General features: G+C 48.6%; 1 protein-coding gene across 1 annotated transcript in view; it reads right to left on the bottom strand.

Moving 5' to 3' along the window:
* The window catches only part of LOC146857290 (uromodulin-like), a 705316-nt gene that overhangs the window by 542701 nt on the left and 138265 nt on the right, over positions 1-24350 (bottom strand). Inside the window, exon 3 of the mRNA XM_085647032.1 lies at positions 13633-13734. Within this exon, the coding sequence (XP_085503158.1) occupies positions 13633-13734 (102 nt within the window). The remainder of the gene's footprint in view (positions 1-13632; positions 13735-24350) is intronic.

Raw genomic sequence — 24350 nt, 5'->3', positions numbered from 1 at the left:
GCACTTGCATCACACTCTCTCTGCCAAAGTGCTTTCTCTGTGCTTCTAAAAGGTTAAAAAAAAGTGCAAATATCCGATCCTAGCACACTTGCAAAGCCCATACATGAAGGTAACATGATTCAGGCCGCATTCTCCCAATTTCTTTTTAGAACTGTTGCCGTGTTTGTTCTGTGTATGAACGTTGTGTTTTAACATTGTTTTACGTGTGTTTGAGAAAGTTGAGGTGAGCATATGAGCGAGTCATTAGGTCCAGGGTCTGCAAGACATATGGTAATCTCTTCTGAGGGCTTTTGGCACACTCATCATTACCATTGGTTGGTTGCCAGGCCATTCAGAAATGCTGCCTTCCTACTGGAGTCTATGTTGTATTTGTCCCTCCTTTGGGCTCCTGTTTGACGCCCAGGCGATTTTATTCATTGTTCTTTTGGGTCGGCCATCACAACAGGTGCATGGTTCCTCATTGTCGGCCATCCCTTCACAAATGCCGTTTCACTTTTATTTCAGCAGCGCAGCGCCTGTATACGTCCTTTTGTAGTCTTATGTTTGTTTTGATTTTCCGATTTCCAGCTCTGGCGCGTCCTTCCGTAGTCCTTTCTTTCTTTTTTTCACATATTTCTTCCAGTAAGCAAAGAGGGCTGCAATTGCATATGTGGTTTATTTGACATCTAAATCACATGCTAGGTAGCAGGGGCAGCTGGTGGAATTTGAAACTGGTGAGGCGTATGCAGAACGAATCAACGTACGCGAGCGAGCGCAGCTGGCAAGCCCGACGGCAATCAAGGAGGTGTGGGGGGCTTCTCCCCCCACGAAGATTTTTTTTTTAAATTGGCATCTTTTTGGTGAGATTTTCAGCACTATTTCTGTGATAAATGGACTAACAATTCATTTCTTCTAGGCATTAATAAAAGAAAACTCATACATTATTTCAGAGAATTTCTGTGTTGCCAAGCAAGTCTGACTTCTACAGAGGGCTAGGGTACTAAGCAAGACTGCTTTGGCTCCACCCTTTCCAATAGAAAACACTAGTTATCGATGTGAACAAGTTCAATGGACAAATCTGGGGTCTAGGGAGAGTCCTTCTCCTGAGAAAGAAATTTAAAAAAGATTGCAAATGGTGCATTTTAAAGCAAATGAATGCAGCGATAAAGCAAGGCTTATTAAGCAGTGGGAACGTATAGTCTTCAAATATTAAACACATTAAAAACTGCCCCGTATCTTCTTGCATTAATTTGTTCAACAGTTACTGTAATATGTAAATTGCTCTGCATGACAATTTTAGCCCTTTAAAATGTATGCTTGCCCAGTGTCTTGCACTGCATACAGCATTAACTTTGGAAAAATATGCTCTAACCAGACTTCGGGATGCACCCACAGCTGCTGAATGTAACCAGTCATATAGCAATATGTGCAGACAGGTCTTTAAGTGAGATGAAAAAAGTGGGTGCTCCCTATAAAGGAACATGCCAAATACATTTCTGTGAGTCCCATAGTGTGCCATCAGACCAGTATTTTGGTTTCTCTCTGAGATGTAATTTTATCCTGATAAATGGCACAACAACTGACATACACTTAAAGCCTGTCAGTATGATTGGCTTTGTCACTGGATGTTAGCTGTTTAAGATAAATGAGGCAGAGGAAAGGAAGGAGTCACACCCTCAGAGGATCAGGATGTTCCAAGTGGCATTTAACATATGCAGATAATAAGAAACACAATAGACCCAATAAAACAGCATGTATTAAACAAACATCAGCAAATAAACAAACAAAACCAGGCAGAAGAAATCATGTACATAACACAAAATATTTTGAGACATGGCCTAAAGGTGTGTATGACGACATGGAACTCGTAAAACCGCAATTTACCCTGTGCTGGCCTCTGTTAATAGGACAGATTGAGTGAGGGGTTTGTTTTTTGTTAACATTTTTTATTACGAATACCCTAAATTTGTCAGTTCTATTCTTAACACTGATTATCGTTTATAATGATCTGTATGTCCTAACAACTGTTACGTTACTTAAACTGTGTTGTTTTTTTATTAACTACACTGTAAGTTATACATTAGCTTATCCATTTATATTACTGGCAACATTTGATGGTAAAGCCTGTAGAAAGTGTCATACTTTGTGGGCACTTCATAATCTCTTTTGGGGACTCTTGTTTCCGTAATTTATCAGGTTAAAAAAAGCTTCTTAAGTACAACCGTGCTGGGAGCTCACTCGCTGATATCCCTTGTGTCAGCAGGACCAGTGAAAAAAAGATCATGGTATGGCAGAGACTCAAAGGGCAGGGAGACCTGCAGACTACATTCTTTGTTTAAAACGTGTAAAATAAAAAAATAAAAAAGGTCTGGTGCTTTGCAGTCATTCACTTTAAATGGCAAAATAATTTGAATAAATAAAATGTATGCTCAATCTACGTCTGAGGTATGAAAGCTTCACAGATGCATGTGAAACACACCTGTCACCGAAAACAGTTCCTGCTCGACAAAGCTCAGCATTTTATCACAATAAAGCAGTTCTTAGAAGAAAAAAACCTCTCTGAAACCAATGAGGCACAACAAAAACTATACAAGTAACGGGGCAAGGCATTTCTAATATAATATGCGCGACACAAGGGCAAACGGTAGCTCGCTGCCGACGGGCTACAAGGGGAAAAAAACCTCACGTTTCTTGCTTCAAAAGACAATATTTGAACTTGTCTGCCAGTGCCAACAAACATCAGTTGTCAGCGTCTGCGGAACTTCCTTTACCAAGTAGAGCAGCATGCACCATGATAACAAATCCCCCATCTCCCACAATCACCCACCCACAAGTTTACAATATTGTACCTCCCCCACCCTTCTCTGACAATCTGCCTTAACACCCCCAAAAACATTCACAACTAAACTTGTCATTTTTTTTAAACACTGAAAATGTGCATTACTGACCTAAGCAGCGGATCAGAAGACTGACCTTTTCCTTTGAGGACTAAACCAAAAGTACCCAGGGTAGAGGGATGGGAGGAGAAGGAAGTTGAGAAGATTTAAAGTTTGGGATTTCAGTATTTCATAGTGCTGCTAATTAGGGGCGTGTGTGGTGCATGTAGAGGGTAGTTGGTGGTATTTAATGTCAGACGTTTTCGGTTTTGTGGCTTTGTGCCAAAATAACACTGACTTTTTTGCAGCTTCCTACTTGAAAGCTAATGAGCTCAGTCGCGGCTCGTAATACGCGCGGGGGGGTCTCGCGAGGTTGGTGGGCCGGGTGGGGGGGGGGTGTTTAAAAATACATTAAATTTTTTTTAAAAAAGGTGAAAACTTACCTGACCGCCGGGTCCGCGCCGCCTCTGCTGTGGGTTCCTGTGCCGGGGTCTGCCGCCGCAATGGTGCCTTCGTGAGTGGCTGGTGCACCGTGGCAACCCCTCTCAGCCAATCCAGATGCTGCTCCAGCAGCGCCAGGATTGGCTAGGGCATGGACTGTCCCCGTCCATAGGAGAGAGGGAGCTGCGGCCACTGGCCAGTAGCAGCCCTCGCTCGCTCTCATAATGCAGGGCACTGCAGGCTATACTAGTGCGCATGTTCGGGCTGTTCACAAAAATGACCAGCCCAAACCTGAACATGCGCACTGGGCCTGCCCTGCTGCTGCTGTCACTCAGTCTGTGTCTGTCAACAACAAACCCAACCTTCCTGTGCTGCCCCACCCCCTTCAGCAACGCATCCTCCTGACTGACTCCGGCCGGCCGGATTTCGAGTCAGGACGCCGGCGGTGAAGTCAATCTTCCTCCGTGTCCATGTGGTTAGTGGGGCAACGCCCCAATGGACGCACCGCCCCTGCTAGGTAGTAATTAAAAACGTTATTTGGTGCAAGCATGGGGCTGAAGGAGATAGCATGAAGATTTTACTTCTTGATTAATGCGTGCTTATTTCGTTATATCTCCTATGACCTGCAGAAGGCAGCATAAAACTAAAATTTACAGCAAGATGCACTGTTCATTGAAGGAAAACAATTAGTGGGTTATTTATTATTGTTAGATGTTGCGTGTATAGCACTGTGGAGTCCTGAGTTGCATTGTTAGGGCGTAAGTCTTCGAATTGTCGTACTACTAGCAGACTATAAGCTGTACACAAAAACACGAAAAGATTAGTCGTGATTTGGAAACATTTAACCATCACTTAACAGATCATGAAAACAGCAGCGAATGATCTCCCAACGAAAATGGAATATGACCCATGACTTGCTCCATTACCTAGAGTGCAACACGTAACACTAATGCAGATCTCAGCAGATGTATCAGGGGCAGCACCTAGGCTCGGATCAAGTTGATTAACAAGGAGGCTGGGTGTCTATTTATTTACTTATACTGACTGTAATAACATTTAAATAATAAAAGGTGTGCAATAAGACGAAGTAAAGACACTGAACAGAAAACGTATCAACAAGAATTGGAAAAAATCAATAAGTCTCAACTATGCAAGAACTATTGGCTTCCAATATCTCTTAGCCATGTTGGAGATTTAGCAAAAGAGCATTATGACACGGCCGGCACTGGCCATGCTATAGTGCTTTTTTTAGGTCGAGCACTTCCAGTAAACACGGAGGGCTTCTGCACGACTCGGGGTATCGCGAGCGGTCGCGAGCATACGCGACCACTCGCAATGAGAAACCTGGCCTCCCCGCGTTGAGAATCTCGCCGGGAGGTTTATTTCCCATGCTCGCGATCGCCAACTTGATGTTGCTGATCGCGAACAAGGAAAAAGTCTCGCTGGAATGTCATTTTGCTTGCTCGCGGTCGCCAACTTGACGTTGAGGACCGCGAGCAAGCAAAAAATGACCGCTGCACTACGCAACACTACGCTACGCGTGTTTGCACTGTGCTACGTGCAATTCGCGTAGTGCGAAGTAGCGCAAACTTCGCAAACTACGCGAGCGTAGCGTAGTGCTTTGCCCAGGCTTAATTTTAATAAATGCTTCCATTTTGCCCGTACTTGTTGATCCTGGTTTTCTGGGTCTATTGTTTGTTTTTGGAGTGGCACTGCACACTTAGTAATGGAGAGACCCTCTAGTGTACAACAGTAGAACCTGTGCTCACTATCCTATAGACTCAGTAAAGCACCTCCTTCGTCACTGGGCACCTCATGTAGGAGCCCTTCACAGTGGCACTGTGATGTCTGTCTGAAAGATTGTATAGTGGCAAATTCGCCCTTTCTTGCTGTAGGTGAACAGCCACACTCTAGGCGCCAGGGCATTTATTTAGAGATTATTTGTTCGGGGAAGGGCCTCAGAGCTTAATATACAATACTTAGAGGCTGACTTCTTCTCCCTGCCAAGGCATTATTGCCCACAGGCTAACATTATCCTTTCCAACACCAGTCAAGTCCACTGTCATTACTCATGTGGGTCTGGTTAGTCTCTTGAGCACAACACACTCGTGCATGCCAGCAGCACTGCACAGGCCGCACTTCCTGTCTGCCTCGAGAGGCTTTGCAGTAGCTACTATGCTGAATTTGGGGCCACAACCTCCCACAGCGCAGCTCTGCACCAGCACGCCAGGACTCAAGCCGCTTTCCAGGCCTTTTCATGCAGATGCCAGGTTTTTGGCAGCAGGCGGGCAAAGGGCATGCTCTTCCTACCGTTGGCATATAAAGAGCAGAGGTGCAGAGTGGAACAATCAATTATGTTAGCTTTATTGCACAACCAATCATTAACAGAGCAAATCATTAAATATTAAGAAAACTGGACCCATTCATCGATTTTGAAGTAATTATTTTATATTGCCAGCGTCAAATTAAGTTTCAAACAAGTTCTCTGTGTTCTGTGTGCATATGACAAAAACAATTGCCATTTACAATGCCAATTGCTCCAACTTCAACAAATGCGAGACCGACTGCATTTCCAATGCTTGTTTTGTGTGCTACCAGTAATAAAAAAGACCTATGGGCTTTGTCACTGTGCAGTTTGTGAGCAGTTCGCAAGCCACAACTGTTTACAAACCAGTATTGCGACATGCAATACAGATGCCACAATGACAGACCCTCATCACCGGACCTTAAGGTCTGTATATGGTTGTTGGACGGCGACCTCAGAGGAGCCCGGAAGGGGGTCCTGACTACCCTGAGACCCACCCTCGAAGTATCGTAGCCGGGCACTGGCGGGAGACTCCCCAGGGGGAGGAATCTCGCAGCTAGGATCGTACTTCTGGCACCACACGACACAGAGTAACCACGCCGGTTATTCTCAGAAACAATCTTTTATCAAGTAGGTTATCACGGCAAATATGTACAAAGTGTGCACGGGCTCAAGAGTCTCGGAAAGGTAGGGGGGTAGCGGGACAGTCTTTGGCAAAAGTTCAAGCAGGGACGTATCCGGCGCACAGCTCACAATCCTCGAGCCGGGGGATACGGGGTCGTAGTCGGGGTCCTGCGGGACCGTGGGAGTCTGGGGGAGCCGCGAGTCACTCAGCGGGCTCAGGTACAGGTTCAGAGGTGTACGATCTTCAAGGAGCCGCGAGTCTCTCAGCAGGCTTAGGCGCAAGTTCGGAGATGTTACGATCTTCCAGGAGCCGCGAGTCACTCAGCAGGCTTAGGCACAAGTTCAGAGGTGTTACGATCTTCCAGGAGCCGCGAGTCACTCAGCAGGCTTAGGCACAAGTTCAGAGGTGTTACGATCTTCCAGGAGCCGCGAGTCACTCAGCAGGCTTAGGCACAAGTTCAGAGGTGTTACGATCTTCCAGGAGCCGCGAGTCACTCAGCAGGCTTAGGTTGTTCCAGCGTCGAATCTGCCGGACCGACCCAGAGCACCCCTTGTTATAGGTCGACCCCTCTTTGATGTCCGGGGTCGGTGGAGGCAGGGGTCTTGTCACCTGGGGGTCGCTTGTCGGGGTTTCCTGCTATTGTCTTTTGATCTCGTTCAGGGCCGGGGCGGGAGGAGTCCCAGACACCCAGCAGGCGTGGAGCCAGCTCTCAGGGAGGCCGGAGGGCCGATCGAAACCCATCGTCCCAGGGGAGTCCAGAGGTGCGATAGAACTGCTCCTCCCTCTCTCATCCCCTGGAAGTGTGATGTCCTCCAGCCGGAGTGGCGCCTCTGGGCCAGGGTCGCGCTGGGGCCGGGCGGCCATCTTGACGCATGAAGTGGGCATGCGGGCCCGGGGTGGCCGAAAGGAGAGGGGCCATGGACGAGGATGTCCGGGCCGGGTGCGGGTGTTCTGGTAGGAGGGACCGGCTGGGCCGGGTGGTTGGGGCTGCAGGTACCAGGTTTCGGTGGTGCGGGTGCACGGAGGGCCGTTCTGCGAGGCCGGGTCCAACACGCGTCCCCCCCAGCTGAAAGCCGGAGAGAACTGCCCATCATCTTGGGGGGTTCTCTTCGCTGAGGCGGAAGAACCGGGAGAGGCCGTCAGCGTTGGCGTGGTCCGTACCAGGGCGGTGTTCTACGGTGAAATCCATCCCCTGGAGGGAGATTGACCACCGCAGTAGCTTGGGGTTTTCCCCTCGCATCTGCATGAGCCACCGCAAGGGCCGATGGTCAGTTTGGACTCTGAAATGCGTGCCGAACAGGTAGGGTCGTAGCTTTTTGAGTGCCCAGACCACGGCAAAGGCTTCGCGCTCTATGGTGCTCCACCTCTGCTCTCGGGGCAGCAGCCGCCGACTGAGGAAGGCGACGGGCTGGTCTAGGCCTTGGTCATTCACTTGGGACAGGACGGCCCCAATGCCATGTTCGGAGGCATCGGTCTGGACTAGGAACTCCTTGGCATAGTCGGGAGCCTGGAGGACGGGAGCAGTGCACATGGCCTTTTTTAGAGCATCGAAAGCCTCCTGGCAGGCAGCCGTCCACTGCACCTTCTTTGGCTGTTTTTTAGATGTGAGTTCGGTGAGAGGGCCGACCAGGCTGCCATATCCTCGAATGAAGCGTCGGTAGTAGCCTGTGAGTCCCAGGAAGGCTCGGACCTCCGTCTGGGTGATGGGTGGTTCCCAGGCCAGGATGGCGTCGATCTTTGGCTGTAGAGGGGCTACCTGGCCGCTCCCGACCCGGTGCCCCAGGTAGACTACGGAGCCTTGCCCGATCTGGCACTTGCTGGCTTTCACTGTGAGGCCGGCCTGGCGCAGGGCGGCTAGTACCCTCCGGAGGTGCTGGAGGTGCTCACTCCACTCTGAACTGAAGACGGCGATATCGTCTAGATATGCCGCGCTGAACTGTTCCAACCCGGCCAGGACCCTATTCACCAGTCGCTGGAAAGTGGCCGGGGCATTTTTCATCCCGAAGGGCATCACGCGGAAGCGGTAGTGCCCGTCGGGGGTGGAGAAAGCGGACCGCTCCTTGGCCCCTTCGGTGAGCGCAATCTGCCAGTATCCGCAGGTGAGGTCGAATGTGCTGAGGAACCGGGCTGCCCCTAGTCGGTCAATGAGTTCGTCGGCTCGTGGAATGGGGTGGGCATCGGCTCGGGTAACGTCATTGAGCCCCCGGTAATCCACGCAGAATCGGAGCTCGGGGGCGACACCGGGGGCCGCTGCCTTCGGGACCAGGACCACGGGGCTGGCCCAGGGACTGTCAGAGGGCTCAATCACCCCCATGGTCAGCATCTTCGAGACTTCATCTTGAATGCAGGACCGGACCCGGTCAGGAACCCGGTAGGCTCGGTGTCTCACCGGCGGGCTATCCCCGGTGTCCACGTCATGAACACACCAGTTGGTGACCCGGGGGGTCAGAGAGAAGAGGTCGGCAAATTGTCTTAGGAGCTGGCGGCAGTCCGCTTGTTGCTGGGCAGTGAGGGCTGGGGAAAGGTTCACTCCCTCCACGGAGCCATCCTGCTCCTTGACGCACAGGAGGTCCGGGAGGGGATCCGACTCATCTTCGGCCCCGTCATCGGTGGCCAGCAGGAGGCTCAGTTCTGTCCGCACGAAGTGAGGCTTGAGTCGGTTCACATGCAGGACCCGGAGGGGGTCCCGGGGCGACTGGACGTCCACCAAGTACGTAACTGGACTCTTTCGCTCAACCACCTTGTAAGGCCCAGTCCATCGGTCCTGGAGGGCGCCAGGCTTCACGGGGGCCATGACCCACACCTGCTGGCCCGGCTGGAACTCAACCAGAGTGGCATTCTGGTCGTACCAGCGTTTCATCTCTTCTTGACTCGCCTCCAGGTTGGCCTCGGCCAGTTCTCGGAACTTCCTGGTCTGGTTCCGGAGGGCCAGGACGTATTGGAACACATCTCGGGGGGTGGTCTGGGGTGCCGCCTCCCACTCTTCCTTAACCAAACTGAGGGGACCTCGGACGGGGTGCCCATAGAGTAACTCAAACGGGCTGAATCCTAGGGACTTCTGGGGGACCTCTCTATACGCGAACAATAGGCAAGGGAGCAGGACGTCCCACTTACGCCGGAGGGGTTCTTCTAGGCCAGCGATCATCCCTTTCAAAGTCCTATTAAACCTTTCTACTAGGCCGTTTCCTTGGGGATGGTACGGGGTGGTGAACTTATAGGACACCCCACATTGTTGCCACAGGGACGTCATATACCTTGAGATAAAATTAGTGCCGCGATCGCTCACGACCTCGCGGGGAAACCCCACCCTGGAAAAGATTCCCATCAGGGCCCGGCCCACCACAGGGGCCGTAATGGTGCGCAGGGGGATAGCCTCCGGATAGCGGGTGGCGTGGTCCACTAGGACCAAGATAAAACGGTGGCCTTGGGAGGTGGGGGGGTCCAGTGGTCCCACAATGTCGATCCCGACTCGTTCGAAGGGGGTACTGACGACCGGGAAGGGTTGGAGGGGAGCCTTGAGTTTCCCTCCACTCTTCCCACTAGCCTGGCACGTGGGGCAGGACTTGCAATGGGCCTCTACCGCTGCTCTCATCTTAGGCCAGTAAAAATGGGTCACAAGACGGTTGTAAGTCTTGTCCTGTCCCAGGTGACCGGCAAGGGGGACGTCGTGGGCTAAACCCAGGAGGAAATCTCGGAAGCGGAGGGGTACCACCAGTACCCGTCCAGATCCCAGCTCCACCGACTTCTGCTCACTGTACAGGATGCTATTCTCCCAATAGATTCGGTGCGTCCCGGTCTGGTCACCTGCGGCTTGGCCCTCGGCTTGGCGCCGCAGCCCGACCAGGGAAGGGCAAGTGGCTTGCTCCCTGCAAAACTCCTCCCGGGTGGGTCCGCCCTCGTGGCGCCATTGGGCCAACTCGGGTAGATCGCCTAACTCAGGGACCGGGTCAGGGTCGGATGGTGTGGGTTCATCGCTAGCGACGGACCCTTCTGATGGGGGGACGGAAGGACCCTCGGCGGGGACTGTTCTGATCTCTTCGATCGGGGTGCTCTGGACTTCCCTCTGGGGAGTGAGTCGGGCGGACATAGATCGGGTGGTGGCGCACACCCACTCGGGGAGTCCCATCATTCCCAGGTGGGCCTTGCGCTCTACGTGCTTCCATGGGGAACTCTCTAGGTCGTTTCCTAAAAGGCAGTCGACCGGCTGGGAGGTTCTTACGGCCACCTTGAGTTTGCCTATCACCCCTCCCCACTCAAATGGCACCAGGGCTACCTGGCACATGCTCTCTCTATTGTCTGCGGATATTACAGGGCAAAAGACGTTGGGGAGGATCTGCTCTTCGGGGACTAGGTGCCTGAGGACACCGGTGATACTGGCCCCGGTGTCTCGCAGGGCCTCTACCTGGTGGCCATTGATTTTGACAAGCTGCCCATACTTCTGGGTGTTGGAGGGGAGGAGGCTACCAGGGATCATCTCCCTATCTCCCAGGGATACTAGGGCCATTGCTGCGGGTTCCCACTCTTCGGCTTCCTCCACCCCCTCCCCCAGGGCTACGTTGGCTATCTGTCTCGTCGGGGGGACTTGGGTGGCCATGGGGCACTCTGGGTCATTGGCGTAGTGCCCGGGTTTCTGGCAGCGAAAACATGTGACGGTCACCCGGTGTCCCCGTTTCCCAGGGGGCCCGGTCACTGGTGGAGGGGGAGCCGGGAAAGGTGGAGGTGGTGTCTTCGGGGGGCTAGGCTGGGACTCTCTCGGCCCTCCCTGGTTCCCTCCTCCTCTCTGGCGGGGTGGTCCCTGACTGGTTCGGGGGTACTCTCCTACCATGCCCCGGGAGACCCGGGTGTTGGTCCAGCGGTCGGCCTCCACGGCCAGTTTCCGGGGATCGGTGAGCTTACTGTCCAGCAGATGCTGACGTAGTTCTACGAAGCAGTTCGCAGCTAGATGTTCCCACAACATGAGATCAGTGAGTTCGGCCAGGGTGGTGACCTTGCTGCCCTTGATCCACCCATCGAAGGCCCGACTGAAAAAGTTTACGTATTCCACCCAGGTGGTGCCCGGGATCTTCCTGCAGTCCCGGAACCGTTGACGGTACATTTCTGGGGTGAGGCCGTATCTTGTGAGTAGAGCCTCTTTCATGTGGCTGTAGGAGGTCTGCAGGGAGAGGGGTAGGTCGAGCAGGGTGTCCCTTCCTTCGCTCAGAAACCGCCCCCACAACCCCGCCCCCCAGTCCTTCTGCGGGATCCGATGGGAGGCCATGGCGACCTCGTAGGCCCGAAACCATTGCTGAATGTCATCGTTTTTATAATATTCCTTGACCACATCCTTCGGGATGTGGACCTTCTGTTCCGCTGGGGAGGCCGTCTCTTGGTTACTTGGGGGCCTCCCTTCCTCGTTTCGGGCCTTGAGCTCGAGTTCCTTTAAGCTGCGTTCGTGCTCCAGCTGGAGCTTCCTTCCTTCGTGCTCCCGTTGGAGCTTTTTCTCCTCCAGTTCGCCTTGTACACGCATTTGTTCTACCGCTAGCTTTTTTTCCGCTAACTTCAGTTCGCCCTCAATTTTGAGTTTGGCCAGCTCTAGTTCATGATTGCGGCTTCTCTCTCTGTCCGCGAGTTCTTCTGGGGAGAAGCCCCCGTCTGGTATGCCTCCTCGCACCTGATTGCTGCCGCTTTCACTTTGGGGAGGTTCGGTTTCGTCGGGGCGCTCCCCCGTGCCTTCCGGGCGGGAGGCCCCGGTCTCCACCCAAGTTTTCAGTGCTTTCTGCAAATCTTCCTTCGTGTTGAGACCAGTGGTAGCGATTTTAAGTTCTTTGCAAAATTGCTTCAGCTCCTTGTGTGTATATTCTTCTAGATGCTCCACCTGGAACACCCTGTTGGCGTTGGTTTCTGCGGGGCTCATGGCGCTTCCTTCTGCCATCCTTGTCGGTAGTGCGTCCGTTGTTCACGGTACGATCTCTAGGTGATGGGCCCGAATCCCGTCGCTGCCACCAATGTTGGACGGCGACCTCAGAGGAGCCCGGAAGGGGGTCCTGACTACCCTGAGACCCACCCTCGAAGTATCGTAGCCGGGCACTGGCGGGAGACTCCCCAGGGGGAGGAATCTCGCAGCTAGGATCGTACTTCTGGCACCACACGACACAGAGTAACCACGCCGGTTATTCTCAGAAACAATCTTTTATCAAGTAGGTTATCACGGCAAATATGTACAAAGTGTGCACGGGCTCAAGAGTCTCGGAAAGGTAGGGGGGTAGCGGGACAGTCTTTGGCAAAAGTTCAAGCAGGGACGTATCCGGCGCACAGCTCACAATCCTCGAGCCGGGGGATACGGGGTCGTAGTCGGGGTCCTGCGGGACCGTGGGAGTCTGGGGGAGCCGCGAGTCACTCAGCGGGCTCAGGTACAGGTTCAGAGGTGTACGATCTTCAAGGAGCCGCGAGTCTCTCAGCAGGCTTAGGCGCAAGTTCGGAGATGTTACGATCTTCCAGGAGCCGCGAGTCACTCAGCAGGCTTAGGCACAAGTTCAGAGGTGTTACGATCTTCCAGGAGCCGCGAGTCACTCAGCAGGCTTAGGCACAAGTTCAGAGGTGTTACGATCTTCCAGGAGCCGCGAGTCACTCAGCAGGCTTAGGCACAAGTTCAGAGGTGTTACGATCTTCCAGGAGCCGCGAGTCACTCAGCAGGCTTAGGTTGTTCCAGCGTCGAATCTGCCGACCGACCCAGAGCACCCCTTGTTATAGGTCGACCCCTCTTTGATGTCCGGGGTCGGTGGAGGCAGGGGTCTTGTCACCTGGGGGTCGCTTGTCGGGGTTTCCTGCTATTGTCTTTTGATCTCGTTCAGGGCCGGGGCGGGAGGAGTCCCAGACACCCAGCAGGCGTGGAGCCAGCTCTCAGGGAGGCCGGAGGGCCGATCGAAACCCATCGTCCCAGGGGAGTCCAGAGGTGCGATAGAACTGCTCCTCCCTCTCTCATCCCCTGGAAGTGTGATGTCCTCCAGCCGGAGTGGCGCCTCTGGGCCAGGGTCGCGCTGGGGCCGGGCGGCCATCTTGACGCATGAAGTGGGCATGCGGGCCCGGGGTGGCCGAAAGGAGAGGGGCCATGGACGAGGATGTCCGGGCCGGGTGCGGGTGTTCTGGTAGGAGGGACCGGCTGGGCCGGGTGGTTGGGGCTGCAGGTACCAGGTTTCGGTGGTGCGGGTGCACGGAGGGCCGTTCTGCGAGGCCGGGTCCAACAATGGTGCTCAGTGTGGGTCGGTGAAATCGTAAATATCCATGCATGCACACTCACAGAGTAAAGACTGCGGTGGCATTTGTTTTATCTTGTTTTGTGATGAGTGCAACACCTTAATTCTGTCTGGACACATTTTGATTTGCAGCTGTTAGAGTCTAAATGCATAAAAAGGGAAACTGTAACTTACTGGCATGTAGATATGTGGTTTCATTGCATCTGCACTCCGCAATCCCTGCATTGTCAGTGCACACCTCATCATCCGCACACGCAGGTTCACAATTCAGCACCTCTGGAATAAAAGAAAACAACAAATCAAACATTTGGGGGCACTCTGTAGATATTAGGGCAGCTTAATGCCAACGCTGCCAAACAAACCCTAACAGTCCCTGCGTGAAGGTTGTGCGGCTCTCCTCCCGCGTTTCTCAGGAGGGCGTCCGTGCTTTTAATGGACCAGCGCCAGCCTCTCTATCTGAGTGGAACGAGAAAGCCGCAGCAGTTTCAACATTGGCTGCCATGCCTGGAATGAGGCAGCGATAACACGAGCATTTCCCAGCAGGGGTTCACTTCAGACCAGATTCAAAAAGCAGGATGTAAGGGAAAGGGGCAGCACATCATGCTTTTGGATTATTACACTTCACATATTTACATTGCATGTGTGTACAGTACGTAGAATTTGCATAATCACAGTTGTAGCCAGGAGGAGATAAATGGGTTTGCCAGCATTTCTTAGATGACAGCAGTGCTGTTACAGTTTGGATTACACAGTATCATTACCATCTTTTGCCTGCATGGCTGCCATGCCATTCAGGACCCTTCTTCTTTATTTAATCTTTATTCGGCCGTATATCGCCATAAAAGACAGAAGCAATACAGAGCATTTAAATGGTTATTAGACAAATAATTCCATCAACCTCAACATCATTTATAAAATAAATAATCCAATAACCTCTGAAACGGAAATGCACCACATGCCAAGTTCCTTCTTGTCTTTCCCAGATAGGTGAACTCAGTGTGATCAAGACCTGTCCACGATGCTTTAATCTAGTGAGTGCGTATGAACTAAACTTCTCTTTATGGGGCAGATTTACAAGCCCCTTGCGCCACTTTTCCCATGTTAAAACGGACGCAAAAGTGGCGCAAGGGGCTTGCAAATCTGCCCCTATGTATAGTGTCTCGTCTTTCAGATCCATGTACTTTCTTCTGTTCCCGAGTTGAGTCACAGTGGAAATCTCGCTGCCTCTTTTTACGTGTCTCCTATTCAGAATCATTTTAAGGCATTGACAAAGTGGGAAATTGCCCAGGGCCCCCTGGTAAAGCAAGTCGGACATTCAAAATTCCTACCATACTGTTTTCCATAAATAACACAGCTTTTCTAATTTGACGGTCCTGGATGCTTAACAGAAACTTACGGCTACTACGGATTCCCACACTCGATCAAAGTGACACAAAGCAGTGCAAACTCTTGCACGGGTAACTGGTGCCCTTAGCTTAGCACAAATAACACTTTGCGCTGCTTTATGCCACATTGTGCCACTTTGCATCAAGGGAGCCTCGCTTTGGTGTAACCTGGACAGATTAGCATAAGCGCCCATCTTTTTGAAAGGGAGCTTGATTAACTAAGAGAGACAGAACTAGCTTAGCATTAAATAAATAATGCCTCACTGAAGCAGGAGCTAATGATAGAGCGCTTGCAGCACTCTAAATTGTATGGGTGCACTATACTCATGGTTTAAATGCACTCACATGTATTCTCATCGTTTGCAGTGTTTTACAATTATGAAGATGCATTTATTCACGTTATATTAACATTGAATTATAGTGTACACATTTAAGTAGGATTTTATATGTATTAGAGACACTTATAAATCCTCTCTGAGTAATGTGCAGATTAAATTATATTCATGTGATGTATACTGTGTTTACTTTAAGTTGTTTGAATTGTAGGCCCAATTGAGGATTGTTGTTAGTTTTGTTTCTCCTTGGTTGCTCAAGAGATAATTAAACTGAATCCTTTTTGTACTGGAAGATAGTGTGTTCTCATCCTACTGTAGGTGCAGGAATTCAGCCTCATTATTCTTAGATTTAAGGACATACCCAGAATGTCTTTGAAGAAGACTGGAAGGCGAGAAGGGAGGACGCCGTTCGTGTCTGGCGGGCCTGGGAACCAAGGCCACTGGAAGACGAAGAAAATTAATTAAAGCTACTGTGTAAGAAATGTTGCAATGGAAAGTTTTATTATATGACGTATTGTGGGCTGAACACTGTTTTTTATATGATGTGCAGGGACAGAGTCTGGAGACTTCTTCTGATTATCGGAGGAGAAGGAGCATCTTAGAACGAGCTCCTTAGCCTTAAGCTATTAAGCCCATTTGACATGAGTACTTTTTAGGAAGTCAACACGTGCTGACACCTTTGGGAAATGCAATAAGAGAGATGAGTAGGGCCCTCATTTAGAGTAGTATAGGGAAAGATATTATTCTTTGTTTTGTTACCTTCACAGATGAAAAGAGAACAGGACTCAGCCTCTATTCTTTGCTGTGTTCTGATTTTGGAGTTCATCATATTGTGCATTTTGTGTCATATTAATTATATTCGTAAACTTGGCTCTGTATTGGTTTTCATGTATCTATATACTCTGATACTGAGGTGTGTTTATATTCAATTTTTTTGGCCTTATAATAAATCCACAAATTGAAATTCGGAGTCTGTGGTCCTTTAGAGTATGACTAATTTGAAAATACAACCTTGACTTGTTCTGCTCCCCTCTACCACTTTTAGCAAGCAAATAAAAGACCATCAGTCGTAACTTTAGTAGTTTAAACGGAGAAGATAATTTGGCGTAATCAAATGCAGAGGATGGTTTGTTTCTAAAAGAGAGGGGAGAAAAGAGAAATCAGGAGTAGGATCGGCAGAACAATAGAGCTTTGGACGGAGCAGAAGATGGCGAAGTTGATGGAGGTCGGCGGACAATGACGGTGCGGCGAAACAGTGGTAACGTGAGTTTGAATCTGTGTGATTGGTTAGATTGCGGTGATTAATTAATTAGATGATGTTGTGCGAAGTTGGAATGCTAGTTGAGTGATTGTGGGTTTATCGGTTTACTGGTCTGGACGCGTGCGGATCAGAAAGTTTGGTTAGCGGACTCAAGAGAAGTCCAAGATCCCGGGATAGTTTTGAATTTGTATTTTCGTCTGATCAAAATTGTGGGTGTCGTGAAACGCTATCGACGATCCACTTGTGGCAGGGAACTTTGTGTGTATGCAAGAGTAAAATCGCAGTAGAAAGCCGCAGGTACCGGAGGTGGACTATGGCGACTGAGTGATCAAGGTGGGTCGGGGGTCACAGCGGATGATTGTTCTTGTAAGAGTGTTCTATCGATCTTTTAGTAGACAGACAATTACTTGTTTTATGTAACTGTAAGTTGTTGTGACTGTGTAGGAGCAGTTACTTGGTTTAATAATTTTTGGATAAACAGTTACTGGTAGTGTAAAGGTGTGAGTGAATGTACGAGGTGAAATTGTAAAGGCGGGTGAGCCGCTGTGAAGAGTGAGCAGTGACATCAGTGCGCGCCGCGCTAGGATAGGTCGGTTGGTGTAACGTCGCGCTGGGATTGGTCGCAGATTGTCCGAAGTCGAATATTGATATTTTGGTTGCAAATAATTGATTTTCATGATGAGATGTTTTGAGGTGTTGCGAAACTTGTGTAGAGGCGACACAGGGGTGGTGACTCGACTAGGAGAAGAAGCGCCGCCAGAGGACACCCCGGCACATTATATGGCAACAAATGTAGGATTGCATACAATAGTGTGGTTGCAGAATTGGCATAAAATTACAGAGAAAGAGGGTGAATTGGCTTTCCCTCGTTATGGGTCATTTCAAATGGAGGTGTTTTATCAGCTGAGGGGAGTGATGAATTCTTTGAAACCTCCACCTAGACAAACACAATTTGAGGCATTAAATGCATGGATGAGAGCATCAATAGCGAAGAGAAGCTTCGCAGGGAAGAATGAAGAAAACAATGAAGGCATATCAAGATGCCAGATGGGATGCACAGTTAAAGAGATGGAGAGTAGACACCATAGAGGGAGAACGATTGTATCCCTTTAGAATGTTAGAAGGAGGGTCTGGAGGAAAAAGTAAGACAGAAGATGACAGTGATACAGACGATAGTTTTCTTGAAAGATTGTTAGCAGAACATCCTCCACCTTGCGAATTGAGGTTGGAGCCAGAACAGACACAGCGGATAGAGGAAGCGTCAGGAGTGGGATGAATGGGTTTAGAAGATCAGACCACTGGAGTAAGAGGGAGGATTCTAGTTGGAACAAGAATCCCAGGAGGGTCCAGAGGGATAGGGTATTCAGCTATTGAGCCAGAAGACTCTGCATGTAATACACAGTTGCCAGAAGCGTTTACAGTACCTGTTACTATTGGACCAGTGGTTTCGATATATAAACCTAGAGAGAGAACAAGTGGACATCAACAGCAAACAGGAGCAGGGGTAATTAAACAGCATAGTGGATTGGACTCACTTGAGCAGAAATACATGGGACAGTTCGCCTCGAAGTTTGTGTTGGGATTGAATTCTGATATTAGTTTGATGATACAGACACACTGCATCTGTTGGCAAAACAAAACGATAGACAAAAATTTGCGTTATGCAAAATACTGTAGTGATCAGGTGGAATCGGCACAAAAGAAAGTGAAAGACAAGTTGATGTTGGTACAACCGAGGAATGCCGAAAGGCCTGATCAGATATATGGGGTTGGAGGAGGAAAGGGTCGAGGTAGAGGAAATGGTAGAGGAATGGGGCAACAGATGGTTTCCCAACCTGGACAGGGAAGAGGAAGGGGAATGGATGCAGGTACAGGAGGTGATTGGGTAGCAAATCAAAAGAAGGTCACTGCCTGTCATTTTTGTCACAAAATCGGACATTGGAAGCGCGAGTGCCGATTGAATCCAGCAAATCAAATACAGAATGAGGGAGAGGGACAGATGCCCTAGACTTTGAACATCATGACTAGACCTAGGACCATGTATGAGAGAGGATATGAGCCACAAATGCAAGTACCTCAGCCTCCAAGAATACCTATGAATAACCAGGTGTACCACCAGATGCCCTATTTTGAAATCCAAGACAGATTTGACCGAACTCAAGACGCTCAGGAGTGTCAGAGGGGGTGCAGGAAGATTGCACTTTGGGTGCGGCCTTAAAAGTAGACCAGAGTGGACCATTTGTAGATGCAGAGGTGAATGGATATCCTGTTACCTTTTTATAAGACACTGGTGTGGTTCCAAATTTATCTCTGTCAGGACAATCGATCCAAGTGGTAGGAGTTTTGAACCAAAGAATGACTAACCCGTTGACAAATGAGTTACCTGTGAGAATAGGACCATTCCAAGATAGACACCAATTCGTAGTGTGCAATTCAAGTCCAGTCATGCCTGGATGACTCTCAACTCCTATAAATCACTCATCCCACAACCATATTTCAATCAGGGCTATCCCAGAGCCATAAAAATGAACTTTCTAAGATACAGACTGGGGATTCTTCCATGCACCCAGCATCTACCACCATGGATGAGGACAAAAGGTAAAAATACTTGCAGGCTGTGCAACATCAACAATGGCAACATTCTTCACTTAATCTGCCTATGTGAAGAACTGCACCAAGCACGGCAACAGCTCCTTAAAGAACCCCTTAAACAGGAAGGCATCCGCACCAGAAGGCAAGCAGTGCTGGCCTGCTTAAATCCAACAAATGTCCAATTAAACTGCAGATTGGTAAAATTCCTTACGGTGGCTGAACAAAAAATGCCAAAAATACCCAAAAATTGTTCCACAAAGCCCGCCGCCACAAGCTGACCAGCAGACGGGTAAAAGGACTTAGTGGAACCTTATTAAGGTTGCTTACCAGCAGCAGAGGGACAAATCTTGCTAAAAGGAGAGTACTTTTGAAAGATGCGACAAATGGGCGAGCAGGGCTGGAGTAAGGAAAAACTGAGAGATGCACATTATTGCATTCAGTGATTCAATGACTTTCTCTAATTAGCACAACTGAACTATGATTTTAAACTGTAATGAACTTTTTCTCATTGGCTTATTTATTGGTTTTAAACACAGATGTTTTAGGAATTTTGTAATGGTATAATTGCAAGAGTTTTAATTAACTATGCAAAAATAAAATAAATTTAAACTTAAAGTCCAGTCTGTCTATTGGGGCGTGACCTTTTGTGTAAGCTAAATTGTACTATATCTTGCTCTCCGAGAGGTATGGAGTTGCAAACCTGTGATGACGATGCAGATTTTAAAATGGCCAATATGAACCTGTGTGCAAAAATATTTGTGGTTCTCACGGCAGAGGAGTTGCCACATGACTTGAGGGACTCAGTTTCTCCAAGAGTGTTGGATTTCACGGGAGAGGAAATAGGATTGATCCGAGGGGTTGAACCTGTCATGATACAGATCAAACCAAATGCTGAATTTCCACGAACTCCGCAGTATAAATTGTCTCCAGAGACTGTGGCTGGAATAAGACCTGTGATTGAGTCTATGAATGCACAAGGCATTCTTAAAGAGATAAGAAGAAGTCCCTCTAGTTCACCTATTCTGAGACTGCAAAAGCCTAGTGGCAAGTACAGAATAGTAGAGGATTTGCGCAGGGTCAATGAAATCGTGATCCCATGTTGTCCTGTGGTACCGAATCCAGCTGTGATGTTATTCCAGATACCATGTGAGGCAGAATGGTTCACAGTCATAGATTTATGCCAAGCATTTTTCTCCATACCATTACATGAAAACAGCCAGTTTTTATTTAATTTAGGATGGACGATTGTGTGTTAACGTGGTGTCGTATCTCTCAAGGGTATACAGAAAGTCCCTCTATCTTTAGTCAGTGTCTGAAAAAGAATCTTGAAGGACTGGTGATGCCTCAGAGGTCAGTCCTAGTGCAGTACATCAATGACCTTTTGGTCGCTTCAGACACTGAAGATGCTTGCAGGATTGACACTATGGCATTGTTGAATCATTTGGCAGAGAATGGACACAAAGTGACCCCAAATAAACTTCAGTATTGTCTGACTGAAGTTCAGTATCTAGGTCACCGGATTGCGAAGGGAAAGCAAAGGGTGTCACCGGATCGCATGGAGAAAACACAAAAAGAAGTCTGCATGTTTTTGGGAAGGGTCGGCTATTGTCGACAGTGGATTCCAAATTTTTCCTTGCAAGCAAAGCCACTATTGAGGTTGACTCGAAAAGACATTAGTGATCCGGTAACATGGGATGATGATTGCTTGAGAGCCTTCCACGAGATTAGAGAGAGACTATGTCGCGCTCCAGCTCTGGGAATACCAGGATATAACAAAGCGTTTTCTCTCTTTTGCTGTGAGTAGGAGGGATGTGCGTTAACAGTCCTTGTACAGACACATGGAGGTGCCCGTAGGCCAGTGGCTTACTTCTCAGCTACATTAGATCCCGTAGCTTCTGCATTGCCCGGATGTCTCAAATCCGTTGCTGCAACAGCTGTCAGCATTGAGATATGTGAAAGCATAGTGATGGGCCATCCACTTATTGTTTATGTACCGCATTCAGTAGAACTGTTGATGACAAGGACCAAGACACAGTATCTAATGAATAATAGACTTATGAAGTATGAACAGGTTATATTGTCTTCTGAGAATGTTACATTGAGACGCTGTACTACCTTGAATCCTGCCACATTGTTACCTGTTCCGCAAGAGGGAGAAGAGGGTTGTGAAGAGCATGTGCTTAAATGTTACTGAACTATCTACCAAACCCAGACCTGACATTGTTGATGAACCTCTGCCTGAATCAAATTTGATCCTTTTTGTTGATGGTTCTTGTTTAAGAGACAATGAAGGGTGTTTGAGAACAGCATTCGCTGTGTGTAACATCCTGGGAGTGGTGGAAGTTGCCTGTCTGAAAAGAGTATACTCTGCTCAGGTGGCCAAAATTATTGCTCTGATACGTGCCTGTACGATCTCGAATGGTGTCTGAGTGACTATCTATACGGACAGCCAATATGGGTTTGGAGTGGTTCATGACTTTGGGCAGTTATGGTAACAGAGGGGATTTTTGACGCCCTCGGGATCCCCAATCCATAATGGAGAATATGTACGACAATTTTTAGAAGCTTTACAGAAACCTAAAGAGATTGGTGTTGTCAAATGTGTAGCCCATGGGAAGGGAGAGGATTTTGTAACGAAGGGAAACAACTACGCTGATGAAGTGGCTCATTTTTGTGCTATACATGTTTGTGATTTCAATGGAGAATGTGCAGGAGAAAGCACAGAAGAGACCGAGCTCAGCATGATGTTAGCTGTAGCCGATACTTGGGATGAAGTGAAGTCGCTGCAGGATGAGGTCTCAGAGGAGGAAGCTGCATCATGGGTTAGAGCAGGCTGTGAACAGAGAGAAGATCGCATTTGGGTGTCAACAGATTACAGAGCAGTACTATCCAATTGTTTACTGAGTCCAATGACAAGGCAAATTCATGGAGCAGTTCATCTTGGGAGAGAGGCCATGGTGCGAGTGTTCAGACAAATGTGGATTAACCCACGATTTTGCGTGAGTACTGAAGCAGTATGTCACAGGTGTGTTACGTGAATGTGGGAAAAAGAACTGTGGTTGCAATGAGTCACATTGGAAGACCAGGAGGTCCTTTCAATAGTATACAATTGGACTTTATTGAGATGCCGAGGTGCAATAGGTTGAGATATGTTTTGGTTGTAGTGTGTATCTTTTCACGTTGGGTTGAGGCATATCCAACTAGACGATGTGACAGTCTCACAGTGGCGAAATTGCTCTTCAGAGAACTGATACCCCGGTTTGGATTTCGGACCTCAGTGGAGACAGATAGAGGAACACACTTCCATAATGACATTATGAAGGTGTTGTGTACAGCTTTGAACATTGATCAGAGATTGCACTGTAGTTACAGGCCTGAGGCTTCTGGTCTTGTAGAGCAGATAAATTGTACAATCAAGATGATCGTGTAGAAAGTTTATTCATCAACTTCATTGAAATGGCCAGATGCCATTGGTGTTGATGAGTCTGCACAGTACTCCTGTTAGGAGTATAGGGCTCTCTCCCCATGAGATACTGATGGGAAGAGCTATGCAATTGCCTACGGTGCGAGCTACAGCTTTAATAAACATCACAGATGATTTGGTGTTGGAATATTGTAAGGGACTGGCTGATGTGGTTAATTCTGTGTCCTACCAGGTCAAGGCTGCAACTGCATCCACCTTGAGAGACCTGCTGCATGATCTCAACCCTGGTGACTGGGTGCTGATTCGAAAGCATGTGTGGAAGAATTGCCTTGATGCTCACTAGCGAGGACCATACCAGGTGACTTTGGTCACAAGTACGGCTGTGAAGTGTGGAGGATTGCCAAACTGGATTCACTCTTCGCATACTCGTCGAGTTCCAGAGCCTGTGGAGGAAAGGATTCCCCTTGTTCCGAGAAGCACAATTGAAAATGCAAGAAACAATGCAGGAACAAGTCAGGTCGTAAGCATTTGTGATGAGGCTGAACAATCAATTGAGCAAGAAATAAGAGATCAAGCTGTTCCAGAGTTGAGTTCAGAACTTGACATAGACGAGATTGCAGAAGTGAACTTTGAACCAGAGCAGAGTGAACAGCCTAGTGCCGAAGGATCAGACCAAGAGGAAAAGAGGAGGACAGGTGCAGAAGCGGAAAAGTGGCCAACAAGAAAAGAACGGCTAACCATAAGGCTTGCATCTGAGAAAAATCTCGCTCCAATTCCTGAAACATCTGAATCAGATCAAAGTGAATCTGAAGAGAGACTGGATGGTCTAAGACGATCCAGAAGAGAGAGGGTGCCGTCTCAAAAGTACGCTCCTTCAAAGTGGACGTACCTGGCTGCAGATGCAGAGACCGAGGAATTCCGGGAGGTTGGGGACTGGCACAGTGAGTTACGGCGGGGACACCCTATCGATTGATATTCAGCTGCTCGTACCTGGAGTTGAAGCTTTTGGAGTCTTGACACTGACAGTCCCCATCAACCAAGGCTGAGTGGTTTGCAATTTTTGATCCTTAACCAGGTGGCTTTCCCTACTTTTGCTCGACACCCCACTGCACAAGAACTGGGAGAAATTCGTGCAGAGATTCTCCAGCCTGTTCTTACCGTACTTGGATCTAATATCTTTAATGATGAAGCTTGAACTGTGAAATAAGAACTTGTAGGCTTTAGAACTAAGATAACTAAGATAACCTAGACCCAAGTGGAAGAAGATTTAAAGTTAGGGACGTTCAGTAGAAGAAGAACTAAAGGTTAGGGCTGACTATATCTCTACAATAGGCTTAGTATTATTGGACTGAATATTACAACAATCAAATGAACAAAGAAAATAAAAGGACATCATACATAACAGGATAAGACTAAGAAGAAAAGAAGAAAACAGACTTTTGTAGATTTCGTTGGCGCCTCAAAACAAATAGTGGGTCAAAATGGAATCTGAAAATTCAGGACGCAAGGAAAAATTGCATAATTGGTACCATTATTGCTGTGGTACTTATTGTCATAACTGTGGTGTTGTTACATCTTTAGTTGAGTCTCAAAATGCTGACGGGAAAGGTGAACAGGCGACAAATACTCCACCTGTCACAGATGTAGAAGAGGGTGTATCTGCAAAAGATAGCGATATGATCAGAGAGACTAGTCGGATGTTACATGTAGATTTGTCAAAAGGCGATTTCAAGCTGAATGCATATGCTCGTTTGTTGAATGAGTATGTTAATACATTGGAAGCGAAAGACTTATGTGTGTATGCAACTGCCAGCATCAGTAGAAGAAGGCATTTGATACCATCATTTACCTTTGACGTATGTCATCACATGTAGTGTGCTGTTGAGCATGTTCTA

This window comes from Triturus cristatus, chromosome 3_2 (assembly GCF_964204655.1).
Source record: "Triturus cristatus chromosome 3_2, aTriCri1.1, whole genome shotgun sequence".
Classification (NCBI taxonomy): Eukaryota; Metazoa; Chordata; class Amphibia; order Caudata; family Salamandridae; genus Triturus; species Triturus cristatus.
Note: the sequence above shows the minus strand (reverse complement) of the source record. Positions and strands in the feature narration are given on the sequence as shown.